Source organism: Nothoprocta perdicaria, unplaced genomic scaffold (genome assembly GCF_003342845.1).
Source record: "Nothoprocta perdicaria isolate Ctin4 unplaced genomic scaffold, notPer1 scaffold_1, whole genome shotgun sequence".
Taxonomy (NCBI): domain Eukaryota; kingdom Metazoa; phylum Chordata; class Aves; order Tinamiformes; family Tinamidae; genus Nothoprocta; species Nothoprocta perdicaria.
Window position 1 is genome coordinate 14,800,157 of NW_020454093.1, and position 24,137 is coordinate 14,824,293.

The 24,137-nt window shown below is 41.0% G+C and overlaps 2 protein-coding genes across 3 annotated transcripts in view; one reads left to right on the plus strand and one right to left on the minus strand.

Moving 5' to 3' along the window:
• The first annotated feature begins 77 nt into the window (after positions 1 to 77).
• Positions 78 to 11,124, plus strand: AGXT2 (alanine--glyoxylate aminotransferase 2). Of its 2 annotated transcripts, XM_026038051.1 has the most exons (14): positions 78 to 95; positions 464 to 549; positions 947 to 1,131; positions 1,421 to 1,544; positions 2,102 to 2,196; positions 3,295 to 3,388; positions 3,852 to 3,945; positions 4,702 to 4,802; positions 5,597 to 5,689; positions 6,307 to 6,439; positions 7,097 to 7,185; positions 8,227 to 8,376; positions 8,708 to 8,806; positions 10,207 to 11,124. In XM_026038051.1, the coding sequence occupies exons 2-14, from the start codon at positions 514 to 516 to the stop codon at positions 10,315 to 10,317; spliced, it is 1,404 nt and encodes a 467-aa protein (XP_025893836.1). In that variant the 5' UTR covers positions 78 to 95; positions 464 to 513; the 3' UTR covers positions 10,318 to 11,124. The 2 variants fall into 2 exon arrangements, with proteins under 2 accessions (XP_025893836.1, XP_025893828.1); XM_026038043.1 differs by lacking the exons at positions 78 to 95; positions 6,307 to 6,439; positions 7,097 to 7,185 and having other exon boundaries at positions 468 to 549.
• Positions 11,125 to 12,143: 1,019 nt separating this feature from the next.
• The window catches only part of DNAJC21 (DnaJ heat shock protein family (Hsp40) member C21), a 12,394-nt gene continuing 400 nt past the window's right edge, over positions 12,144 to 24,137 (minus strand). Inside the window, exons 2-13 of the mRNA XM_026035702.1 lie at positions 24,034 to 24,128; positions 23,579 to 23,672; positions 22,449 to 22,572; positions 21,451 to 21,573; positions 18,393 to 18,697; positions 17,035 to 17,189; positions 16,621 to 16,708; positions 16,244 to 16,402; positions 15,727 to 15,766; positions 13,641 to 13,831; positions 13,184 to 13,259; positions 12,144 to 12,496 (exon numbers count right to left, since the gene is read on the minus strand). Coding sequence (XP_025891487.1) covers positions 12,332 to 12,496; positions 13,184 to 13,259; positions 13,641 to 13,831; positions 15,727 to 15,766; positions 16,244 to 16,402; positions 16,621 to 16,708; positions 17,035 to 17,189; positions 18,393 to 18,697; positions 21,451 to 21,573; positions 22,449 to 22,572; positions 23,579 to 23,672; positions 24,034 to 24,128 — 1,615 coding nt within the window. The 3' untranslated portion in view covers positions 12,144 to 12,331. The remainder of the gene's footprint in view (positions 12,497 to 13,183; positions 13,260 to 13,640; positions 13,832 to 15,726; positions 15,767 to 16,243; positions 16,403 to 16,620; positions 16,709 to 17,034; positions 17,190 to 18,392; positions 18,698 to 21,450; positions 21,574 to 22,448; positions 22,573 to 23,578; positions 23,673 to 24,033; positions 24,129 to 24,137) is intronic.

The window sequence follows — 24,137 nt, forward strand, 5'->3', positions numbered from 1 at the left end:
TCCCGCCCTCCGTCGCCTCCGTCCCGCGGCGCCGTTGGCGGCCATGGCCGGCGCGCTGGGGCCGCTGCTGCGGGGCCGCCGGCGGCCGCTCGGCGGTAAGGAGCGGGGCGGGAGCCGCTGCGGGGCCAGCCTGGGCGAATTCCCGGCTAGTTCATGGCTAATTTCTTAGTGCCCGAGGGGCTATGAGGGGAGACACGGCAGGTCTGACTTAATCAGCAAACTTCACTCCCCATCAAGTATATTTAAGAAATTTGCAGTCTTCTCAGTCAATTCAAAGTCTCCTTTACCTTTACAAAGATGCAGTGCTCAATAAGGTGCTTTCCCCCCAAAGCTAATCTCTCAGGGGAAAAAAAAAAAGTTTGCCAGGGCTGTTGTGTTGTTTCTGTGTTGTGCGATTGAGCTCTTTCGGATGTGCACTTTGGTACTTGCCCACTACTAGGAATATTAACTTGCTGTTTTGTAGTTGCTTTTGGGCTGCAGAAATGGAAAAGCTCCGTCTCCCTGCAAGCAAAAATGCCCCCGTGCGACTTCGTACCTGAAAAATACCAAGTAAGTCCTATGTGCTGCACGGGAGCCAAGTAAAGGCTGCCCTGAGAGMCCCGGGTGATGGGCTCTTTTCCTCTAAATCTGTTACAATTTAAGCAGTCTGCTTTTTTGGGAAGAACAGTGATGTTGCAACTATGAAATATAYGTATAGTTTTACCTATGTAATGTTAGGGATAAGTTGTTGATTTGAAAGACTTTAAGGGAGTAAGGGCAGGACAACAGAAGGGCAGAATAAGGGCAGTCTCGTTGAAAGCTGAATCTCATACATGTATAGAGGTCCATGAGTGCTAACATTTGGTKAAGCCTTTCTGTGAACCGCTATGGACCACATGTGTGAGCCATGAATTTTGAGTCTGAATCTTCCRAGTGTCAATGCATATTGACTTGTTATTCCACGCAGTCCTACACATATGACCATATGCTGGAGATCCGCAAGCGAAATGTCGCTCCTACCCTGTTAATGGTTTACAAGAAGCCACTGTTGCTGCATCAAGGSCACATGCAGTGGCTGTTTGATTACGAAGGACGACGATACCTTGATYTATTTGCTGGAATTGCTACTGTCAGCGTTGGTCATTGTCACCCGTAAGTATCTGCTGCTTGATGTACCCAACCAAGTACAGAAAGAGATGCTCCGAATGGTTTTATCCTCTGTTAATTTTTGGCTGCCTGAACCCCAAACCAGAGTTTATCTTGCTATGTTTTCATACATCTCTCAAAATCAGTTCTTACTATATGGTAAAGCATTCATTCATTCTACTTGTTTGTTCACTTGTCTGGCAAGTAGAGCAGTGTCAGAGTTTGAAGGGGTAGTAACAGATCTGTGCGTGTGCACGTGCGTGTTGGGTTAAGCCATGTCTTGTGGTGCGTGCAGGAAGGTAACAGCGGCTGCCCAGGCACAGCTCGCCCGCCTTTGGCACACCTCCAGCATCTACATGCACCCGCCGATCCAGGAGTACGCCGAGAAGTTGGCTTCCCTTCTCCCAGATCCGCTGAAGGTGGGCTCTTCCACACCGTGGTGGGGTGTTTATTAGACCAAATCCCTATGCGGAGCAGGAGTAGCTGGGAAGAGAAAACCTGCATGGGGATTGTGGACTGTCAAACAAAGGGAGAAGCTTTGTGACCCTCAGGCCTTTTCTTTGGCCCAAGAAGGACACAAGGATAAAATCTCAGGCTCCTGTTCTGTTTAGATACCTGCTTTCCCCTCAGTTGTTCTGTGAAGGGACCCTGCTGCTGCCTGTTTCTGTGCAGTGAGTCATGCTCATCTTTACCCAAACATCTTTCTTTAAGTCATTGTTTCAACTTAGATACAGTGTGGAAAGGCTGTAGAGTCTAACTGTGGAGACTTCTGCACTGCCCATGAGTAAAACATCATCTTGATCTTGACCCGTATTTGCACGTCCRTGACATTAACATTAGGTTTATTGCTGTGAAGTCGCTTTGCAGCAGTGATGGGTCATAATGTTGCTCATAATGTTGCTTAGGCTGTGTGGTCTCATCCCAAATGACCAGATGGTTGTTGCTGGCTGTACTGATCATGAGCATTTCTCTTTAGGTGGTTTTTCTGACCAACAGTGGGTCAGAAGCCAACGATCTGGCAGTGTTCCTGGCAAGGTTATATACCCGTAACTTCGACATCATCTGTTTCAGGTAATGGTGATGTGATCTTTGGGAAACTCACTCTGTGTCTGTTATTCTCTATGTGCATAAGACATGAAGCAATGTGGAACTCAGTCTGCTCAACATACATTCAGATTGATTTATCAGACAAAGAGCGAAACATCAATATTGGGAGTTGAAGTTTTGATGCAATGAGTGAGGGATGGCTAAAAGACAACCTGTGATTTATGCCTTCATTATTTAAAAACAGATCTAATCCTTGTGTTACCTGCTTCCCCTGATCCCACCCTGCAGTACTGAGCCATTCAGGGATACAGAGGTTCAGCTGGGACAGACGAGCAGTGACCCAGAGCAGGGAACTGATCTGGCTGAAAACTGACTCAGCAAAAGGACTGGGCACTTTTTTGTTCTTGTTTGTTCTGCTGGTTTGTTTTTCTGCCAGACCTYGATGTGTTTTGCTGCACAGCTGCACTGGCAGCTTCTCTGCCTTAATTACAGAGGTGGTGCACGAGTGAGGACTGTGTCACCATCAGTATAAGCAATTCTGCACTCGCTGGGCATCCAAACTCTCAGATATTAGAGTAAAAGCACCTGTTAAAATATAYTAGCTTTTAGGGAAAATGGCACTTTTTCTGCCATTCTGTACAGAGGGGAAAAAAAAAAAAAAGTGAATCCACCTAATTTGTATATTCCCCCTGGTGAATTTCTGATTTATGTATAAAGCTAGCATTAATCCACCAGGTAGTGTAATGATTGGCAAGACGTGTTTGCGAGAGCAGAGGTTCCCAAGGTGCAAGGAATGGAGATGCTTATTCCCTGGGGCTCAGCTGCTGCAGGAGAGCTGCACAAAAACTGTCTGAATTGCTGCTGATCCCAGTCTGCTTCTTCTCCCTTTGTGAACATCAGCTCCTGGTTTAACATTGGCCATTGCAGGAAACGTTGCAGATGGGTAGCYGCAAGTACTCCAAAATCAGAGCAAAAACAGGCAGTAGGAATGTAATTGTTTTGAGAGCAGTGGTGAATGCTTTCCTCTGTGATTTGGAGCTCGGGGGCATGTCCTGCCAGGGCTGATGTTGCTGCAGGTTCCTCTCAGACGTGCCTGCTGATCCTGTGCTTGTGTGTTTGCAGAGGAGCCTACCACGGAGGCAGCCCTTACATGCTGGGAGTGACATCTGTTGGTTACTATAAGCATGGTGTTGCCAATGGCTTTGGCTGTGCAACGGTGAGTTATTTTTATTTATGTATTTTAAATAATCTGTGTACCTAACAGTTTGTTTGAGTGTTTCAACCTTTAGCAGGTGCTTCATTAACTGAACTGCAGTGTTTCTGCTGGGTAAGCAAAGCGAGAGCTGGAGTGCCCTTTCCCTCCGTGTTATTTAGGTAGCTGTAATTACTGACTAACTGACTCTTGAGAGCAAAGCAAAGAAAATCATCAACTGAGTGACTGCTGCTGGAATGGTCAGACAGGGATCTTTTTCTTCCTCTCCAGAAAAAAACTCTGTCTCTCTCCTACCTCCCATCAGACTTCTTGTCTTTGGGCACGCCTGGCACTCCTTCACAGATGTTGCTTGACTCTAGCAGACTGGCTTCACTTTCTTCCTTGGAGCCATCTCTAGGTATGATCGATATCTCCCTCAGAAAGATGATGCTGTCAGGTCTGTAGCTATTTCCTTTATGCTTGACAGACAATGTTGCCAGATGTTTTTCGTGGTCCATGGGGAGGCAGCCACTGCAGAGATTCTCCAGTGCAAACTGTTCGAAAATGCAGCTGTTCTGAAGGTTGGTCAACGAAAAACAGTGTTTGAGGTTAGGAGGCAGTACAGAGCTGTGGTGTCCATGTGCCCCAGGGCATATTCACTCAACTTTTCAGGAAAGATAAGCATTCATCTATAGGATCCCTGTGTTTGGATTGGCAGACAGCTGAATAAAATAGTGCTGCAAATCTCAGGTAACATTCTATGTGCAGCACAGTGTGAAAGCCTCCCTGTTGCTGCCCTGTAAGCAGCAGTTACAGTGCTTTGCAATATTTACAGTACYGTTTCAACAGGCACCCTAGTATTTTACCTCACGTGCAGAAAAAAAGGTTTTACTGTTTTTATTTTTTGCGCTTCCCAGTAAATGAGGATGTACTGTGCTAATAACTGTGATCTTTGTTATGGTATGGACTGATGGGCTGCTGCACTCTCCAGTCTTACTACCCTGACAGTTTGCTGTGTCTTGTTATGATTTATTAACCCAGGAGAAGCTGATCATTTGCTCTTTTTTTCTGAGATAATTCACAAACGTTTTCACTAATTTAGACCTTATTGACCTGTGTGATGGGCAGCATCTTATTGTGCAGCAGCTTTGCCTTGGGCTTTTGGAACTGGTGCTCCTTGGTGTAAATAGTAAATGGTTTGTGTACATGGTTTCAGCTCAGTCTGAAACTTGTTTTCCATTAGGAAGACTATAGACTAGATGTGCAATTTCATATCTTAAAACTACTCTTGTGTCATTTTAAGTCATCTCTCTCTAAACTGTCTTCCGTATAAACAGGTGTGTGTCATGCCAAGGACCAGTATATTGAACAGTTCAAAGAAACTCTGAATACCTCTGTGCCCAAAACAATAGCTGGATTTATTGTTGAACCCATTCAGGTAGGTGGTTGCAACTTCTGAATTTTGATARCACAGTTTAAATATTATTCTTTAGCTACATCCTAATTGTATACTTCTAACTGCTTCTGGTCCTAAACGTATTAAATATTTGAAGTTTTCTGGAGGTGTGCTATTAGAATTTTTGATACTGATTTCAATAGAGGAGGATTTTCTTCGTGTTACATTGAACAGAAACAGAAGTATTTAAATAGGAACAATGACTCTTTCTACTTTAATTATGCTTTTATTTATTATTTCTGTAAACTTTATCTTGGTCCCTTTCCAGTTCTTCCCAGCCACATCCTGCCCTATGTTTTTAGCRGCCCACCAGCAAGCCAAGGCCCCAGGATTCATTCCTCTTGGTGCTTCATAGCAGCTTCAGAACTGCTATTTGTTTAGCTCTTAAATAGCAAGAAAGTGTGAAGAATATACACCATAAATGCAAAAATACAGTCTTAAAACCATGTCAGGYGCTTTCTAGATTTCTCAGTGTTTTCAAGGTGCTGTTTTGGGTGGTTTAATCCCCTCTGTTTCACAGTGGTGCATTTACAGTGAGGCCTCGGTAACATTTGCACGATGCAGTTACCCCAAGAGGAGGCTGCCCTGTGGGCTGGGAACRAGGGACCTGAGCAGGGAATGTTTGAAGCCGCTGTGCTGCAAAGCCAGCAACTCAGGAGACAGCCCAAGCCTTGCTCTTCCCTGAGGGCTGTTGGTATTCGTTGTAGGATGGTCACCCAGTAAATCCCCTGTTTCTTCATCTGCTCATGAAGAGTTTTGTGTTTTTGCTTTGCCAGGGCGTTAATGGAACTGTTCAGTACCCAAAAGGTTTCCTGAAGGAAGCTTTCCAGCTAGTACGGGAAAGAGGAGGCCTCTGTATTTCAGACGAAGTGAGTTTGTTGCTTTGTTTTCGCTTTATCAAAGCCCTAGAGTGTGAGGTACCTGTGGGAGTCCTTTTAAAGAATCCACGGCTGGAAAATAACCCAAGCGAGTCACTCCGCAGCCAGCTTTCCATTCCGGTGCCCRAGCTTTGCCCGGTGCCTCTCTGCTGCCGTCGCTGCCCCTGCTGCCCGCTGCTCTCTCCTGCTCTCAGCCCCGACACCAGCGCAGCAGCTGCTCCCTGTGGCATTTGGGAGCAGCACCTTTACACCCCCGTGCAGCCTCTAAATACCGACTGTTGGCGCCGTAGCACTTAGGCTCGTGAYGCGGTGCTTTGTGCCAAGTCTGAATATGCAGAGCTGCTGCCCCCCTGGAAGGGTTGGGGGTAGAGCCCCCCTCACGCTTTTGCCCCCTCCTTTGTACCAGGCCTAACACTTAGTGAGATGGGAGGAAAAAACAGAAAAGCAAAGGAAGACCAAATTACAAATCCTCCTGTAATAGATGACTCTGTATTTCACTGTAGATATTAGAGCCGCAGTTTATGCACATCTGTAACAGCAGAGAGATAGGAAACCACATTAAAACGTGAGCAGGTAATGGGGACAGTCCTGGGTGTTTCTTTTGAAAGGTGCAGACGGGATTTGCACGGACAGGCAGCCATTTCTGGGGGTTTCAAAGCCATGACGTACTCCCTGACATTGTTACGATGGCAAAAGGAATTGGGAATGGTTTCCCAATGGCAGCAGTTGTTACAACAAAAGGTATGAGCGTTGTGTTCTACTGAGGGGGAAGATAAAGCAGATGCAAGGTACGCTGTGGAGTAGTTAATTACTTGTTCCAGCAGCTGAGCTTCATTAGTGTTCCTAGTCTCAAACTGTCTGTTGAGATAAATGAATCAGATTCCCATGGTACTTGATTGATTAATTGCTGTGTTACAGCAGCGTAAAGTTTTATTTAAATGGGGCTGGTTGTGTAACTGAAGCAGAGAAGATCTTGTGACACTTGGGTAGAGCTGGCAGCAGCCCCTGGGAATTGTGCATAATTCAGTTTTTGCTCAGTAACGTGCTGTGTATCTAAATGCTGCTTGCTGGCCACAGCTTGATTCACACGAATGATTCACTGAATCACTGATTATGGAAGGAAATTTGTAGATGTTGTTTTAAAGGACACCTGGCTAGATGGGTTAGAGGTGTAACACTTTAAAACTCTACCTTTAGCAACTGCCAGGCTTTATAGCGTGGGGAATAGTCACAGTAGCCTCYGACTTGCTGCATAACAAATTGAAATCTTCCTGTCTATCTCCAGGAGAACCAGGGTGGAACACAGCATTGTTTCAGAAGTTAAAGCAGCTAAATTCTGTTATGGAGCAGAAGGGCCCTGCAAGGGAAGAAATGAAAATGTTTTTCTTTTTCTTTTAGAGATTGCAAGTGCCTTGGCTCAGAACCTTCACATTAACACGTTTGGAGGCAACGCTGTGGCTTGCGTAGTGGGAGCTGCAGTTCTTGATGTAGGGAGAATGTTACGGGGTCTCTGCCCCAGGCTTTTTCTAATAACAAAAGATGAAAAATATTTACATTTGTTTTTATTATAAAGTTAGATATGGACAATCTTATATAAATAACTATAGAAAAATCTATGTAAGTATTATTTTTATGTGGTCACTGTGCCCTGTGGGTAGGAAAACAGTAATTGCTGATTTGTTCTATTGTAAAATTTTCATCCCGGTAGCAAGAATAATCATCCTATATAATTACATTACATAAAAATGATCTTTTCTCTTCCTGTAATGTTTTTCAATTTGTTAATAAAAATGTAGGAAAGGGCTTTGAAAAAGTAGCACTTACTAGGATGATGCAAAACCTCAGTTAAGCTAAATTTATTCTTTGACACATACATGTAACAATTAATTAACTCCACAGTTTCTGCCTTCTGCATAAAAAGACTAATAATCAGATAGTTAAGGATATATAAGGACAGGATATATATCCCTTCTGAAAAAGAAAAACTCACGAAAAAGACACAGAAAAAAATACATTATTTTAAAATATTTTTAAAATATCAGGTAAAATACTACCTGATTGAAAATCATGAAGTGGGCAGTAGGTTGCTATTTAATTCGTGGTGATCACACACAGACCAGCCTTCCCTGGCTCGGAAGCTTCACTATAGCAGACAGTCCGTTTAAGCCCAGCTTATTTTCCTGGCTGATTTTTCTCATAGCTGTTTCTTAAAATGTACCCTGTTGATGATACAAATTAAACCATTTTGAAACACCAAATTACGAGTAAGAAAGTCAACACCAGTATTTTCATTTGGGGTTGGGGGGGGGCTATGAAATAACTTTAAGGTATTAAAATGAGTGGAAAAGGACACAGCAGGATCAAAATATTAACTTGCCATTAATCATCTGATGCTCTTAGTGGTGTAGAAGGGAGTAAGGGCACTAGTACCACAGCACAGTCTGCAAGAGGRAGGGAGATGAACATGATGTAGCTGATGCGGCTCAAGCTTTCCCAGCAATGTTGTTGTTTTACATCATTTTAATCAGGCTATTGAAGAAGATGGACTACAGCAGAACAGCGAGGAGGTGGGAACGTACATGCTCCTGGAGCTCGCTAAACTGCGGGAGAAGTTTGAAATTGTTGGAGATGTCCGTGGCAAGGGGCTTATGATTGGGATAGAAATGGTCACAAATAAGGTTGGTGATTTACTTTATTCCTTTTAATTTACTGGGCTCCTGAAAGAGTTATTTCAGCTGAAACAAAATGATTGTGGTAGCAGTAGGACTTTTTTTTAATTAAAGAGAGAGTAAGAGAGACCGTATTCTGACTAAAAATTGGCTGGAACATTCAAACTGCTTAAATATTTCTAAGTTTTGGGTACACAGCRAGTTGTAAGCTCAGCCTTAAATTAAAGCTGCACATAAATTGTGCAGCTAATTTATGAAGGGGGGATGTAATCTATTGGAGGCAGTAAAATACACACTAATTTCGAGTATTTAAATGAAGTTTAATGTTCACTTTTCACAGGGCAGCCGCCACCCTCTTCCAGATGAAGAAATCAGTCAGATCTGGGAGGACTGCAAGGACATGGGAATCCTCCTYGGCAGAGGAGGGCTCTTTCGTCAGGTACAGAGCTTCTGGTTGCATCCTACTTCACTTGGACTTAATTAACTTTAGTTTAATCAGTAAACTGGAAAACACATCCAAAGAACTCTGCCTCCTTTTCTGATCTAATTAATCAGGCAGGAGGTGTTTGTGTTTTCTCACAAATACACTGAACTAGCTCCCATTTTAGAGAGGTAATTCCCCCAAGAAAAGCAAAGCAACATCCTAGAACAGATCATCTGCCAGAGGAAACCAGCACTATTCAGGCTTGTTAGCTCTGGCCATTTCACAGGTTATCACTTGATTTGATGGCAAGAGAAACAATTTTTTTCTTGTTGAGGCTTCCAGTCAGGAYAGCTGGTAGTCTCCTGCCTGCCTGGTAATAGAGAGGCTCTTACTAGTAAATTTGGCAGTGCAGCAGCATGAAGAAAGGGTCGTGGGTTAATTCATCCTGAGATCCTGCACACTGTACCAGGACATCGTGGCAGGAGCATCTTGTGCTTAGTTAATGACAGGGCTGCCTTAAGGACAATAGCTCAGTTAAGCCCTGGGAGTTGGAGGAAGGAGCCTCTGTAGAGGTTCTGCTCTTGGATGCTGATTTCAAACTTTCTTGGATGCTGGTTTCAAACTGCAGCTTAGAGTGCAGCAAAATGCAGGTTTGTCTCCTAAGAATGTGCTTGAATATCTATTAAGTGTCTGTTACTTTCAGTTGGGGCTGTGGGTGGGTAAGATCATTCTGTACTTGGTGTATATAGTCCTGGAATATGATGATAGGAAAACTTAAAGGTTTAATATTCTTAGGGAGGGTAAATAGTTTTGGAAGCTACAGAGCAAATCTGGCTTTAAGAATTTAAATTCTTACCCTGTTAAACTGTATATATTTTATCCTTGATCAACATGCATCCAGGCTGTATTACTCTCCTGCAGGTCAGTTTTGAGCAACTGTTTCATAAAGCATTCTGCAGGAATTAAAGGCTATAAACAACCTTTATAACTAATAACAACTGACAGCAAATTAGTTGACAGCCAGTTAGCACAATGTAAGACCGCTGCCCTTCTGCATAGACTCCTTTCATAGCAGAACTGCCCCTCTCAGCCCTTTCCTGCTACAAATCCATGTGGGGATTTATGCTGGGCACATGTTAGACCTGGGCACATGTTGTCTGCTCTTGTCAGGTCTCTCATGGAGGCAGTTACTGTGTCCCCAAAATAAATGGGGCAGGTTGCTGTAGCCGAGTCCAAGATTATCCCTCTTCAGCCTGCAGTAATCAGAGGTAGTTCTGCTGTTCATTGGTTTACTGATTTTTGTTTAGATGCTGTTTTTGGCAGAAGGTGAGTGCCAACCTAAATGAGCTGCTAGAACCTGTATTCTTGTCCCTGCACATCTAAGGATTTCTTTCCCCCTCTCCCTCTCTCCTCAGACATTTAGAATTAAACCTCCCATGTGCATTACTAGAAAGGACGTAGACTTTGCTGTGGAAGTATTTCGGACTGCRTTAGAGAGACACGTGGAAAGAGCAGCTGCAAAATAGACTGGACCTGGCGCCTTCACAGGAGCTAGCCCCTGATCCCCTCCTCTCCATCACCCATCTCTGCACTAATCCTGTAATTCAGCTGCAATGGACAAGGAAAAAGACACTCACAGGCTGGAGCTGGAGAAGTTGCTCAGCACAAGACGACCCTTCACACACATCAGTATTTAAAGAACAATCTGGTTTGTAAACATACCCTTCAGTTCTGCAGTGGTGTTTTGTATTACACACCTTTTCTAGGGTTCAGGTAAAAAGACCCCAGATTACACCACCCTGGGCTCAGAGTAAGTGGAAAACATTTATTTTACATCTATAAAGCAATCAATATTTTTAGAAAGAGTAACAAATTWAAACTGTCCTTAGCTAATAACCTTTCTTTGGACTGCAGAAGCACAGAGTAACTAGCTTCAACAGCAGCATTTCCAGTTGTCTAGACAAAAGTGCAAACATTTGTAAAACAAATTATATATTTTTTACTTTCTTAAATAGAAAAAAAACACAATCGAAGGCGAGAGGCACAGCAGGGTAAACTCTCCTTTTATCCCATGATGTAAGACTTCATTTATTATATTTWAAAAAGGGTAATTCAGTCTCAGGCTGTGAGCTACCCTGAGCAGAAAATAAGTGGAGATTTTGAACAAAGTTAAAATTGCTTCCCCCTCTTGCAAGGATTCACTGTAATTAGAGCAGGAAAAGTAGGTATGCACATAAATAGAAAAGTTTCTGCCCAACTAAGTAGCTGCTTTGGGAATTTACTTAGTACAGCCAYTTAAGAAGGGGCATGAAGCATGATGAGATAAGATGTTTCTTTCTTACATAATCATATTTGTTTGGAAAAAAAAATCATTATTTCCTTCAGGCACCAAGAAAAATTAACTGTACATTTGTCATCTTACTTTGATTACAGTTGTAAAGGTTGAATCATTCCTTAGCCCAATAAAGTTACCATGTTCCCCTTGCAAGGATGTTTCTGTCGTTTTATTTCATGAGCTGACACTGAAGAGGAATTCCTTTAAAAGAACATGTTGCTTCTACAAAGTTTTGCTCTGGAGCCTTCCTAACCACGTACCACAGCCCCTGCCCTTGSTGAGTGCTGCCTTCTAACCACACAGTTGATGGGTTTTTGAAAACATTTTGTAAGTTTTAATCCCACTTCCWCTTTAAAGGTATTTGCAGCATTTATGATCAAGTAGACTATACCCAACAGCATAAAGTTTTGTTTTTGTTCTTCATTCGAAGGAAAACAACTAACCAAAAATAGCTATTAGCTCCTATTTTTTTTTTCCTCCTCAACTGGTGCCTGTAACCTAGGGATGCTCTTTGTTAATGCAGAGCACCTTGCCCATCGTTACATGGAATTGCAGCTCTCATCCATTTATTTCCCCTTCGCTTGGACCACTAACATTCTTCCACTTTTTAAAATTTTTTCCCCAACTGCCTGCAAGTGCTTGTATGAAATCAATCAAGTGTCAAAAATATTCACCATTATCATCCTGCTCATATTTCTCTCAAATTATATAATTTCAAAGATAATGTGTTCACGGATAACAGAAAAAAAGGGCTTTTTTTCTGTTTCTTGTATATGTTTATTTCTTATAGCTGGGCAAATTAGCACACAGTCCCCTCTAACTTAAAAACAACTTGCTACACCCAACAGGAGCTGAACTGTTTCAAAAAATAAAAAAAAAGGTATTAAGCATAAGTGTTAAAATAATTTATTTCCTCCGCCTGGCTATGTCATCCACGCAAGGTTACCTGTTTCCTGCCCCACCACCCCACCTTGAGAGCTGCTGGCAGGGTAGGTAACACTCACTCACTGAAGAAAGGCTGGTGCAAACAAGAGAGAGCAGGGATTGCTGCACAGGATAACATTATTTGGCTGCATCTTCCTTTCCTCCCTCCCCAAAACTAAGAAGCTGCCTTCCCTGTTCAACTCAAAAACACAGGAAATCTGCACCTTCCAGGTCTGAGAGTTTTCATAGATGATCCTGAAGACTGTCACTGTAACAAAGTTCTATCTGTTTTTACGTTTCTCTTTTTTGTTTCTGGTGTGTACGGCTCCGTTTACAGCTGGGGCTTGCATGGCTTTTGCGTGGCCTGTAGCCTTCAGGTGCTCGAACAGTTTATTCCGAGATGGAAACGCCGAGTTGCAGGTTACACAGTGGATGGGAACTTCACTCTACAAAAGGAAAACAAAACAGTAGTGCGTAGTGCTTCACCCCATGTATAGGATATGTAATGAATTCACCACACTGRTTTGTGCTGTGTAGATTCTCTTAGACAACAAAATGTGATTACTCAGCTGTTTGCTTCTATACTGTATGTATGATTACTAATGAGCAATTGAGAAACAGAAAAAAAATCCTAAAACACAACTTCTTAAAATATTAAGGCAGGCCAAGTAGAGCCAAGAACAGAGAGAGAAGCCTTACAAMTATAAGCCTTTTAAGATAACAAAGGCTTAAAATCTTAACTGCCTAAACAAGACTATTCATGCATAGTCTTGGGCTCTAAGCTATAGTGAATTAAGTAGGTCTTAGCTAGAAGATCTTAAGAGTTTTGATCACTGGGAAGTGGAAGYATCAATAGTGATAAAGATTCAATGTTACTGCCTATCACCTGCTYGACAGCAGGTCTCTTGGGTGTACAATTTAATCTGGCCGAGTTGCATTGGTGAGACCAGGGCTACGTTTCACTACTGAGAGAGTTGCTACTTTCCCTGAAAAACATAAAAGTTGGTCCTCCAGGCTTCTAAATTCTAATGTAAGCTCAGGAATAGAAAGTATTGTGGACTGAAGGTGATCAACAATTTTGTTTTTAATTTTATACTGTTTAGAAACTGGTGATTTTAAATAACTTGACATACCGTTGCTGGGTGCTCTGATGATGCCTTAGCAGATTTTTTTGCATCCTTGGGTTTTTTCCCTTTAGGCTTAGTACTGCTGGTAGACAAAAATACATCATGATCAGTGTAGCACGGGAACATTCAATAACACATTTAGTGCCTTTGATCATTTTCAATCAGCATCCCTGCCTCCTCCCTTCCCTTCACACAGTCAGTAAAAGCATCACTTTCATTGGGACTTGTCAATCTCAAGATTTAGCTAGATGATGAAGTAATTACTGGTGAATGAACTRGCACCTACTGATATTCAAAAGCCATTTTCAAATTAGACTGCTTGTTTAGTTTTACATTTATTTAACTCTAATGATTTATCGGAGCAGCCTCCAATTCACATTGCTGAGAAAATTCAGACTGTATCAAACAGGGCACAGAATCACGTAATCACTGCTGTATTACAGATCAGTGCTGAAGAAATTACCTTTTCACTTCATTTTTTGCCTCATTTGCTTGGCTGATGTCTTCTATAGCACTCGTTTCCTCTGACACAGAACATTTTTGGTCATCAGTTACGAGCTGCTCTACTGAACCACTGTCCTTGTCTGCACTGGGAGCCTCCTTCTGTTCAACTGGTTCTTCAGCAGCAYTTTTATCTAGAGAGTCCTCATAAGTCTGTGAGAGAGACATAAATATAAGTTAACTACTCTGCAATAACCAGTAATTATATTTCTAACAGTCATTTTTGTCATCCAAGAGAGGGTGGGGAAAAACCACGCACACAAAGCCATCAAATTTCTAAYTTCATTCTGTGCTTTCAGTGTCACYCTCAGTTATCTTAGTTTGAAAGGTGAGGCCGTTTGTGCTGAAGAATCAGTGTAGAGCCCCCATTAAGATAAAACCTCTAGAACTTGAGGAGGAAGAATTACAGAGCTGGTAGTTATACACTGCCTTCAGACTGTTCAGCTACCATTTCACATTATAAATTAATGGCTTTGATTGAAACTGTGCCACATGTTAAGTGTCTAGTCTAGTTTTCTGTGCTACACATCTGGATTAGGACACTGAAGCCAAAATAACTGACTGATGCTACATAGATGTGCTAGACATTCCCCTCTTTGGAACTGTGCTACACATTCCCTCTTTGGAAGACCTTTTCAAGTGTTCCCTCTTTGGAGGGAACCCATTACCATCGATGGGATGGGTATCCCATCGACTGGATGATGGGACCCTACCTATGCTGAGATGTTTAGCCTCAGGACAGGGAGTTCTGTCCTGAGCAAAAAAGTCATATCCTGAGCATGTGTGAAGCAGAACAGCTCGGCTCCTCAAAGCAGCTAACAAGATGGAATAACACTATGCTCATGCAACTGCAGCTCCTCTAGTATTTTTGGCAGAGTTGCAACTGACTGGCAAAATTTGTCTAAGCTACCAACCTCCATAAAAACAAACAAATCCCACCAGCATCTATACRTGCTCAGGAGAAGCCAGGTAGAGGATGGGGAGTTTCCAAAAGAGTCTCTCCATAMTAAGAACATTCCAGCTCATGATATGTGAGATGCAACCTGTGCTCTGCGCTGCAGACCTTATAACAGAATCGATGGCAGGGAGAGAAGTCCCCCATACTCACTCTACACTGCAAATCAAGACCCTCTGAATCCAAATGGAGGGGACATGAAGGACAGGAAGCTGATCGGCTGGATGGAAACAAGAAGAAAGAGCCAAACTCGCTTCCAGTTATGTGAGTGTCTGGGAGGGTCTCAAGGACAAGAAATAATGATGGCAGAGGAGAAAGCAGAGGAAGGGAATACAAACAGGAGACTACATGGAATAGATTGGGAGAAAGGTATGAGACCTTCTTGGCAAAGGATGGAAGATGCAAGACCTGGTAAAGGGAGTTGCCTGGGACAAAATTAGGACCAGGGTGTTAGGTAGGGAAGAAGATTTGAATAGATCAAGTTTCAGGCGACGAGGCAGAAGAGTTTGCTTCCTGTGGTACTCCTGCCACTCAAGCCTGAACAACTCCTCAAGTTTCAGCCTGCTGCTGTCAGCACAGAGCTGTCACATCACAGACAAACATAGGTCCTGGAGCACCACAGATTCATCACTGCTGTCTACATGTCCTGCTATGCAGTATCAACAGGATGCCCTTCAAGTTAGGGCATTACAGACAATAAATTATGATACCAAGTTAAGCAAGAGAAAATCAGAAAGTGGAAAAAAAATGAACATCAAGTTGCTAATGCACTGAGACCACTGACTGGTTTTCTGGCTTTTCTTTTTATTCTCCCTATCTCTGTGTTTGTATCTGTTCCCTTTTTCCTTGTACAGAAGCTTTTGAGGGGTAAGCACCAAGTCAGATCCTTGTATAATGAGCTTTGATTATTACAAAATATTATAACAAGAAATCATTCATCACTGAAGTATGAATTAGAAATAGCTAACCACTTTCCAGAAGTTCTGTGTAATTTCAAATTCTCTGTTTTTCAGGACAAAASAAAAGGCTAAGTTAGGAGACAACAAAATAGGGTTGTAAAGTTCCCTAAGTTTTGTTTTCTCCAACTCCATACCGTCATTGTTTTCTGTTTCTTCTTCTGCTTCTTGGAGAGTCTGTGAAGATAAGAATTTAAAATTACCTTTCAAAAACACATTCAAAAACAGAAGTATCATTTAGAAAAAGGTACCAAGTTATATTTTTGCAAAACATTTTAAACATGAAATTAGAAGGAGAAAACTAGAACTRAAATGACTTGCTTTCTTCACTTCTATTTCCAAACACAGTAACATTTTGTAGCAAGTTTCTCTGGTAAAAACCAACAATCATTACTTTTCCTTAGCATGTACTTTAAAACAAAAGCAAACAAACAAAAACAAATAAAAAATGGAAACTTATTTTACAGCATTTGAATCTATTCATATTAAAGGAAGCATGTCATTGGATCTCTCATATAAAGAAATATTTTAAATTGCCTAATACTATGAGTTCCAACACAACTGTACATCCAACTAGAAGTCCTCATTGAGAGGAATCAAAACTTATAAAATGATTTAGCATAATATTATATAAGTTAAAACAATTTAAAATACTTCTGTTTGGGTGTCTCTTCTGTTTCTTCCTCCTCTTTGGTCTTTACTCCATTGGCATCATCCAAAGATGCAGAAAATTCTTCCTCCTCTTCTTCTAGTTGCTGCCGTAACAGAGCTACCATCTCTCGATGCTTCTTTGATTTTTCATGATTCTTCATGCTATGAAGACCAGGAAGCAGTTACGGCAAGTAGCTTCGAACAAATGCTGTTATACTTGCATATAAATGAATAATAAACCCATTATACATCACTACAAACACAGAAAATTATGTCCTGACAGTGATGACATTACTTCTAGACACTGACCATTAAGTGAAGCTTCTTTACCAGTTTTTCCAAGGAAACAAAAAAATAAAACCAAAGCGCGAGAGACTTACGCTTTCTCAGTTTTTAACAGTTTGTCACAAGCAGGGCAGTAGAGATCATCAACACATTCTGCTTCCTCAGCCTCTTCACTCATCTTGTCTGAAAGGACGGGAATTGGAAAGTTTTATCAGCAGTTTTCAAGTTAGCTGCTTGTAAAGCCACAGCAAATAGTCGTAACACGGATACCTGACTTCTTCGGTATTACTGACATGCAGACAAATCAAGATTATCTCACCAAACCATAATTAGCATAAATTTGCAGTTCTATCTCAATGTCTTATGTCCAATGGGAAACAGCAAGAAGAGCCAGACTCACCTGACACAACCCCAATGAAGGTAGCAGACAGTTAAAATTGTGAGTCTAGATCGCGAGTCTTTAGGTGTAGCAAACTCTGGCCATGACTCACAAAAGGTCTCACACATACCTTCTATTCCTTCTTTTATCTCCTGTTCTTCTAAGTCATCATCATCCTCTGATCCATCTCCAAATTCCTTTTCATATTGTGCCTCCATCTCCTGCAATTCTCTCTCCAGATCTGACATAGTCATCCAGCTCTGCTCTTTATATTGTTCTGCAAGCCTTTAAATAGAGTAAGAGTAACTTCTACATGTGTGTTTATGAGACAGGAATTAAAAAAAAAATATAGTATTAAAAATGATTTGTCCATTTCATTTATTTTAGAAGAAAACTCTTGAATGTTTTATGATAGAATAAACAATTGCTTGTGGGGCCTGGAAATCTGAGGAATTAATTTCTGACATCAGAGGGCACATCTACGCTGCGAGTGAAGAGGTATTAACACAGCTAGACCCTTTTTATATTTCAGGCAGGAAATGCTAGGCAGTATGGTACAGATATCAAGCTGATAGCAAGAAAAGAGCTCAATCTTAAAACCAGGAGAGCTTCATTTACCTATTGCGAGATGACAACTAGCACAGCAACACAAAATGCATAGGCACATCACTTCTCAGCTCTCAGATTTGGGAATGTACCAGCTGTTTCCACACCCAGCGTGACCCAAATTACCCCTTCATTGTGCTGCTCAATTTTGGTCCAGCTGACTGCCACTAGGAAGCCTTTTGCCAGTAAATGCATACCTCTCTGCTTCATGCCCTTTAATAAAATATATCAAAAGCAAAATCAAGTAAAAGCTCATCTGAAAAACAAGTAAAACATTCAAGCTCCTTCCTGCCATTTCCAGACAAAAAGCTCTCCTGGTTTGAAGACCAAATTGTACTTGCTCTGGGAGGTTGCCATTCTCCACCTCCTGCTTAAATTTTGTGAAAAATAAAAGCACAAAAGCATGCATTTGGCCAAATAAAAGGGTCCCTACTACCATATTATAAGAAAAAGCAAAAACATACTCATTTTTTCTACTTCACTTTTTAGAAGGTATGATTACAAGGATTACAAGGCCATTTAGACTCATCTATGATTGTTACTGTTCTTTTTTTCCCTTTATTCCCTAACATCCATTTTTTTTTCCTTTAAAGTAACACGAGTCTCTCTAAAATTTTAGTTCCCTAGTTAAGTAAAAGCTCTGTGCTACTGCAGCCAGTTACCTGCAATGCACAGATAACTCTCCTGGTTACCCCCGGTATCTCTAGACATCAGCACAACACAGATACATTCAGCTTGAAAAACCTCTCACTTAAGGCCAAATTAAAACAATTTTCAAGATGATTAAAGAGCAAATGCAGCTGCTATTAGAATCTTGCCCAATGTAGAATCATCACGGATCATTCTCTAAGCTTAAAACAGAGGTGTTCCACATATACGTACTTGGCTTGTTTGAGCTTCTGCTGCCTCCGAAATTCCTCTGCTTTCCTAGCTTTTTCTGCATTTTGCTCTTCTACAAGTTTTCTGTGAGCCTGCACTCTTTTATCCCTTTTACGAATAAAGGCAACTAGCTGACGGACGAGTTCATTCCGCTCCTTCCTCGCCTTCTCCCTTGTTTTCTTGTTTTCTTTTTCCATAGCCCGTTTCTCCCAGCGGTTTGATGCTTGCCGTGTGTCATACTCCTCTTTCCAAGCAAAGTTCTTCCGAGTACAGAAACTCTGCCAATATGCATAGAAAGGGTGGACTACCTGTTGGGGTAAAAAACAAAACAAAACTTCAAATTAGTCATTTTATTGGGAGGGTGGGAACAGGTATCAAATCCATTGGAACTTTCACAGCAGTTTGTCTCCTACATAGGCTATAGTTTTTCCCTAGGTACCAATAAATTACTAGAGGTTTCTCTAAATCTTCCTCATTTTTAAACTTTTAAACCGTAGCAAGTCAACAACCCATTCCAYTCATCTGTCCCAAACTCCAGTTTCTGGATTGAACTGCACTAACAGTAGTGAGCAGCTAGTTAACACTGCTCTACCTCTTGCCTGTCAAACTGAAGAGCACATCCGGAATCAGATATTCCATCCACAGGCAAGTGCCTGTGTACACTACAGAACAATCACTGCAGCAAGTTACACCAAAGGTCATCTCTACCTTTTCAACACTGGTCAAGAACAAAGAGCAACAAAACCTAAAGTATATAATGCTATTACTTCTCAGTATATCCACTCTGCTACCCCAGCAAGAGAGAAAACCTGCTTTACAGCCCTTGAGAGTAAAAGAAATATTAAAGAAAAATCTAACTCATAGCGGCTGCTGGCATCTACAATATCCTTGAGATGTGTTTTGCACAGTTTAACTATGAAGTATGTGAAGATATGTTTGCTTTTGTTAGAAAATTATAAGACTGCTCATTAAAATGATGTCCTCTATCTCTCACATTACAAGAAACTGAACACCTTTTTTTCCCAATTCTTCCTTTTTCTTGTGAGTAAACACTGGATTAATAAAATGGCATAACAGCTGTATTCTTTTTTTTTTAATCTACTCCTTCCTCAGTAACTATCAACACACTTTATTTTGCATATAAAGGAAACAAAAAATGTTTAAAATCCCTTCTCTTACATTATTTTCCCCATTAACCTGCATTTTGAGTGCTTATCCCTCCCTGCACTACCACTTCTTTTTCAGAAGATAACAGAACATAAGCCTATGTCTTTAACCTAAGAGCTTACATTACACTTTAATAATCTCTTCTTCCCCTTACATCACTGGATATCTGGACTCATATGGACAACAATAACCAAAACGAAGCTATGCATGTGTCCCCAGTAACCTAAGTGATGATAGCCTCTATTTCTACTATCTCAGATTTCTGCTCCAGAAAGGAATGTCTTCTGTCGAAAAGAGCACATGGCCACCAGTTGATGACATTGATCTTTCCTCCTCCTTCACCACTGTATGAGCTGCAAAACTCTTGCTCGGTAACTACCTGAAATACAAGCATGTCTCCACCACCTTTATACACCATAGTAAACCAGTCGTTGCTGGGCTGTCAGCTGGATTGTGCTTCACTTACTACTTATAGCTACTGATTGCTTTTGTTCTAATTGACCCACATGTTCCCCTCATAAAGTCTTGTTAAGCCACAGACTTACAAATACTTTTTACTGGTTGCCTGGCACTGGTCAGGTCACCTCTCAAACTGATGAATAGGCTGAGTAGATTGAGCTACAAAACATTTCCATCATAGATTTTTAAGCCTCTAGATAATCTTTGTAGCTCTTTTCTAAAACTTTCTTCCCTTTCCCTTTTCCTTCCAACTAGAGATGCAGACACTTAAGTGCTGGAATCTTCCAGATTCTGATTTTGATTCTGCTGGAATTGAAGCAGATACCAAGTTACATTCTAAAATTTCAGCTATTTCTGTAGTTATTAGCTGACAGAATAAATGCTATTTTTGTCTATAATATCAGTTCTGTAGCTTCTACACAAGCACTTTACAAATATGTTTCAAGCTCACTCCATTAAAAAGAGTTTTTAACAATTTCAGAGACACTAAATATTTTCTCCCTGGGGAAGACTTTAATTTGTTAAGCCATCCTATAAAACATGAAACCCAAAGAAACATTCTGACATTCATTCTAACTTATTTTCTAACCTTGTTTCRAATTCCTGCCAAGTTTCACATACAAGTTTCTCAGATTAAGGTGCATATCAATTAGATCCTATAAACAATCTTACAAGACATTACTAAAAGTGCCATGGAGAGGTAATAGACCAGGAGAAATAATTAAAAGTGCTGGTCCTATTCAGTCATTCATTGGGACTATTCACATTCAAATAGAAATATGGGAAACTTAAAAAGATAATATTGACAGAACACAACAAGTAAACAAGAGAGGAGGAATTCAGGTCTGTACCATTCCTTAAGGGAAGGATGTGATATTCTGGAAATTAAATCTAACTACAGAATAATGCAGATGACAGGAGCATCTCGGTATGAGCTCCTACCGGACGTCAACCACCACACCTCATGTTCCACATCTGCCTTATGGTGCRAATGCATTTTAGGTTTTCTAAACAAGGCAAGGTATTGTTTGTACTGTTAAAAACACTGTATTTTAAATTCCCCTTTCTGTAAGTTACATTAGAGCAGTGGGAAACTATTCTCATTGACAAGTCAAGAAAAGATCTGTTCCTGTGTTTCTTAGGCTCTGCATAGCACTTAAGTTTCATTGGTGTAATTGATGGTTAGGCCTGTGAAATGCAGGGTTTTCACAACTCATCACTAAAAGCCTAGCTACTAATGTAATCCAACAGGAAATAACAATTTTGATTCATCTAAATATTATGAGTCATAATTTAAACATTTCCTTTATAAGAGCAATAATCTACAATGGTAGAAAATAGGGTACACAGGTGGATTTGTATTCAACTAAGGTCACAGTAGGAGCTTTTTCTTTGATTTCAATGCAAGGCAAAGAAATCACTCAACCCTTCTTACCTTATCATAGTCACTTTGGGAATATCCAAACATAGGGAATTCTTCAGCATCTTCCTGGGTCATGTATTCCATCTCTTCTTTTGCAATCTTTTCAAAAACTTGTCGATAGACTGTAAAGAATCCCTGAAATAAAAAATAATAATCTGTGACTCATTCTGTATGGTTTATTAAGAGCACAATGCTCAGTTACGGTAGCGTATTTTAGACAAATATTACAATTTGTAGCAACAACTTTAAAATCAGTAACCCTGGTACAGGCCTTRTAAGTGATAATGAAACCCATTCTGTGTAAGAAAGCTCCCATTCTCTCCCATTCCCTTTATTTCCATATCCTTTGTCTATTGTCTCTTTCTGTCTCACATCAAGCACCTATATTCAACTCAAATAAATAGTTTTCTTWTTTAAATGTTTTATTTATTTTTACAACATGCAGCAGATGTTGATGTCTTTCGTGCTATACAGGATCAAGTTTTAAAGAAGGCCCAAATATAAAGAACACTATCAAGTATCCTACTACTATATTTTATTTTTAAATTACAGTTTATAACTCGTTACTACTATAATAACACAAAGAAGTGAGAATACTCTCACATAGAATTATTTCTAATCACCCAGAGCTTTTTAACTTAAGATTAGCATCTTAAAATCCAACACAAAGTTACTTTGCAGCAAGTGCACTTTCACTCCCTGCACTTGCATTATGTTGTTTTTCTTTGGCTTGAGACATTGTAGCTATTTTTAAGATATTACTGAAAAGTATTGAGATTCTCCAGTATATAAAAATACAAAGACATGCTCTGTAATTGCAGGGTATAGTTTGAAATCACAGCCAGGTAGTTGTTGGGCAATAAGCAGAAATTAAAATTTGATTAAATATCCAGTGGAGCTTTTTCTTATCCATGTTAAACATTTCTATGAATAGCTTTTTAATATTAAGTGAATGTTGATATTTTTCGTAAGCTTTAAGCTGATGCATTAGAAATGAATCAGTTTATTACCTTTTCATCATCTCCAAATCCAGAATAGCAGCTAACAGTGAAGTAGTGCAGCAGATCTAAACTATCATCCTGATAGTCACCATCAACCCCTCCTTTCAGCAGAGCTTCTCTATGATTATCATACCTACAAAAAAAATTCAGTTTCAGGGATGGAAATGACACAGAACATTCCCAATACAAGATAAGCAATATCTAAATAGTAGCCATATTACTTCAGTGTATTTCTTAGCCCAGTATAGGGAATTTGTCAGTCATGTACAACATCTTCAGAGACGTTAAAAACATTAATACAAACATATACCAAAAAAAAAAAAAAAAAATCCACATCCAACAGATCACAACTGAGTGTTTCAAAAAAGGTTTCAAAAACTGCTGTGTCCAAATCATCCAATACTTATGCAAAATCCAAAATGTGAATTAACATGAAAAGTGTGAAATGTGAAATTGTGAAAAAATAGCTCTTTGCTTCAAAGGAGGACAAAGTTAGTACCAGCATTCTCAGCTGCATAACCTAGTACCAGCATATTTGAAAGACAAGTTACACAGAATATTTAAAGTGACATAATCTCTTAACAAGAAACATTCATGTACATTTCAAATTAGAATTGTTACAGAAACACGACGGGATACTTGTTTCTGTAACAAGTGGCAGAATATATGTTATTAAGGTGTGTTATCTGCAGTAGATAGCAGCATATTCAACACTTGCATTTTTACATGGCAGCGCTGCCTTTTTTCCCTAAAGGCAGTTCCCCAACAGCAGTTTGGGACTCAGACTGCGGCGATACCTCATGACTGCAGGGACACTCGTGCTAGGACACAGACTACCTCCCACTGTGGAAGGAGCAACCTGAGGCCAACACTGTCCTGTCACCCRGTCACCCAGCACCACGAACGAATGGTGAGAAAGGCAGGGGTCTGTATCAGGGTCTCCCTCCTTTGAGTTTCTGAGGCAGGCAGCACATTCTGCATTAACTCTCAGCTACTCAAAGTCTGGAGTAAGGAATCAGGCACAGAGGCTCTGCCAACCAAACTACACCTCAGGTGAGCTGCAAAACAGACCTGGTGAGGACAAAATTAGGAACATGAAGCTGTCTTTGCCAGTCTACTAGGAGATCAATATTACTTACCAAGCTCTTTCCTGTGGGTCACTGAGAACATCATATGCTGCTTGGATTAACTTGAACTGTTCTGCTGCTTCTTCAGCATTCTCTAGATTTTTATCTGCAAGAGAAGTTTTTAAACTATGAAAAATTAAAAGCATAAGACCAGCACCGATCATGAACATTTAAGAAAATTGTTAGAAATGCTAGGCCAGCCACATAGCCCAAGGTGTCACTGGATACATTAAGGTATCACCAGACCACAGCTGACACAGCCCCCTCCCAAGTGCTTCCCGGTGCCCAGCTCACCGGGCAGGTCTGTTTTGGAAGAGCAGGAGCCCAAGGACACAAAACAAACRCAAGGGGGTATCAGCTGCCAGGCTTGAAAAGCACTTTCGCTCTGCGCTCAAAAGCGAGTTTCCCTCCCTCAGAGCAACGCTGCGACAGGACCGAGAGACACAACCTCCCTCGAGGCCCCTCACGTCCCCCCACAGCACGAAGCAGCCCCGAGCAGAGCGGCCGCTCGGGCCCTGCTGCCACGCCGAGGCCGCCCGGCCCTCCCGCCCCGCCGGCCGGGCTAAGGGGA